Raw genomic sequence first — 2,239 nt, 5'->3', positions numbered from 1 at the left:
GCGACGGAGAAGAGTGTCCGTAAAACTGCTTGTCCTGGAGAAGCAGAGGAAAAGTTCTCTTGTCTGTCTCCAGGCTGACTTTCTCTCCCTCTCTCCATCCTGTTATTTTCGGGGAGAACCAGGCCTCGGTCTGGACTGGACGGGCATCCACAGCAAGCATCTGGAGGGAGATTTTTCTTTTTCTTTTTTTTTCTTTCCAGGAAGCAGCCAGCAGCAGCAGCAGCAGCCTCTGGACGTCGCTGGAGCCCCCGCTCCGATCAGCCCGTCTGTTAACAATGAACGCCTCGTGCTGCCTGCCGTCTGTGCACCCAACGCTGCCCAACAGCTCCGAGCACCCTGCCAGCCCTGCCTTCGGCAACCAGAGCGGCAGCGGGTTCTGCGAGCAGGTCTTCATCAAGCCCGAGGTCTTCCTGGCGCTGGGCATCGTCAGCCTGCTGGAAAACATCCTGGTCATCCTGGCCGTGGTCAAGAACGGCAACCTGCACTCGCCCATGTACTTCTTCCTCTGCAGCCTGGCGGCGGCGGACATGCTGGTGAGTGTGTCCAACGCCCTGGAGACCGTCATGATCGCCGTCGTCAACAGCAACTCCCTGGCCCTCGGGGACCGGCTCATCCAGCACATGGACAACGTCTTCGACTCCCTGATCTGCATCTCGCTGGTAGCTTCCATCTGCAACCTCCTGGCCATCGCCGTGGACAGGTACGTCACCATCTTCTACGCGCTCCGCTACCACAGCATCATGACCGCGCGGAAGGCCCTCGCCTGGATCGCGGCCATCTGGGTGAGCTGCGGGGTCTGCGGCGTGGTGTTCATCGTCTACTCCGAGAGCAAGATGGTCATCGTGTGCCTCATCACCATGTTCTTCGCCATGCTGCTCCTCATGGGCGCCCTCTACGTGCACATGTTCCTCTTCGCCCGGCTGCACGTCCGGCGCATCGCGGCACTGCCGCCCGCCGACGGGGCGCCCCCGCCGCAGCACTCGTGCATGAAGGGGGCTGTGACCATCACCATCCTGCTGGGGGTGTTCATCTGCTGCTGGGCCCCCTTCTTCCTCCACCTCGTCCTCATCATAACCTGCCCCACCAACCCCTACTGCGTCTGTTACGCCGCCCACTTCAACACCTACCTGGTCCTCATCATGTGCAACTCCATCATCGACCCGCTCATCTACGCCTTCCGGAGCCTGGAGCTGCGTACCACCTTTAAGGAGATCCTCTGCAGCTGCAACGGCATGAACCTGGGCTAGGGCGCCGGGGCCCTGGACGCGCACCTGGGCTCCGTCACTGTTGGCCCTCCGCCCGGCCAAGGTGTTTAGAAGGGGAAAAATGAAAGAGGGGAAGAAATACCCGGAAGACGCAAAATCTGCCAACAGCCACGACCGCCCGTGTCTCTTCGCTTCTACCTCCGCAAAGCCTTTTGAAGACAGACGTGGTACGTGACAGGCTTTCCGAAAGGATTCCAAAGGGGGTAAGTCACTGATTTCCCAAAGAGGCCCCGGCAGAACGCAGGGAGGGTGCTGCCCGCATTCATTTCTGTGCACCTGGGGTCCGGAATGCCCACCTCCCTCACCAGCTTCCTCCCCATGTCTCCCTGCCACCAGCCAGACCGGACAGAAGGACTCTCGTTGACTCTAAGAGGGGTTCCGACGTCTCCCAAGCAGACCTGTCTCAGTTCTGGCTGTCAGCTGCTCGGATGGCCTCGCCTGTATTTCATAAGAGACTGAGCATTTGTTCTATTACTGTTTCCAGTAAAAACAGTTTCCTAAAAACACTGAGCTCTGTGTCAAAGAAGCGATGCTATGTATGCCCCTCTTCTTGACCCCCAGACCAGGCTCCCCAAGAAAACTAGCAAGGGGATGTAACCCACTTCTATTTTGGCTGCTGCTTTGTCGGGGGGTTCTTATGCACGGAGTCGAAGGCAGCTTTCACAATCCTAAGGAAAGACAGATACAGTGCTTTTGCAAAATCAACACATACCTGTGTACAAAGTATTTTGATACCTTGCTATGAAGGTATAGTTTTCCCTATTTAAAAAAAAATCTTCATTTCCTATTACTCCTTTTCCATCATTAAAGCAAGAGAGGGAATCACGGATTGGGGGCAGGGGCATGCATCTCAAGAAATTGCTTCACGGTAGCTTCGGAGACTTTCAGAAACCGTGGACATGCACGGGGCTTTCTCGGAATCTCTGCTTTGGCTCGTAGCAGCTGTGTCTCTATCACACGGCTTCCTGCATGCT

At 56.6% G+C, this 2,239-nt stretch overlaps 1 protein-coding gene across 1 annotated transcript; it reads left to right on the top strand.

Moving 5' to 3' along the window:
- Positions 1 to 260: 260 nt before the first annotated feature.
- Positions 261 to 1,247, top strand: MC3R (melanocortin 3 receptor). The gene has a single exon (XM_007087062.3). It carries the CDS (start codon positions 276 to 278, stop codon positions 1,245 to 1,247), a length of 972 nt encoding a protein of 323 aa, XP_007087124.1. The 5' UTR covers positions 261 to 275.
- Positions 1,248 to 2,239: the final 992 nt, after the last annotated feature.

Source organism: Panthera tigris, chromosome A3 (assembly GCF_018350195.1).
Source record: "Panthera tigris isolate Pti1 chromosome A3, P.tigris_Pti1_mat1.1, whole genome shotgun sequence".
NCBI lineage: Eukaryota > Metazoa > Chordata > Mammalia > Carnivora > Felidae > Panthera > Panthera tigris.
This window is presented reverse-complemented; position numbering and strand designations above follow the sequence as displayed.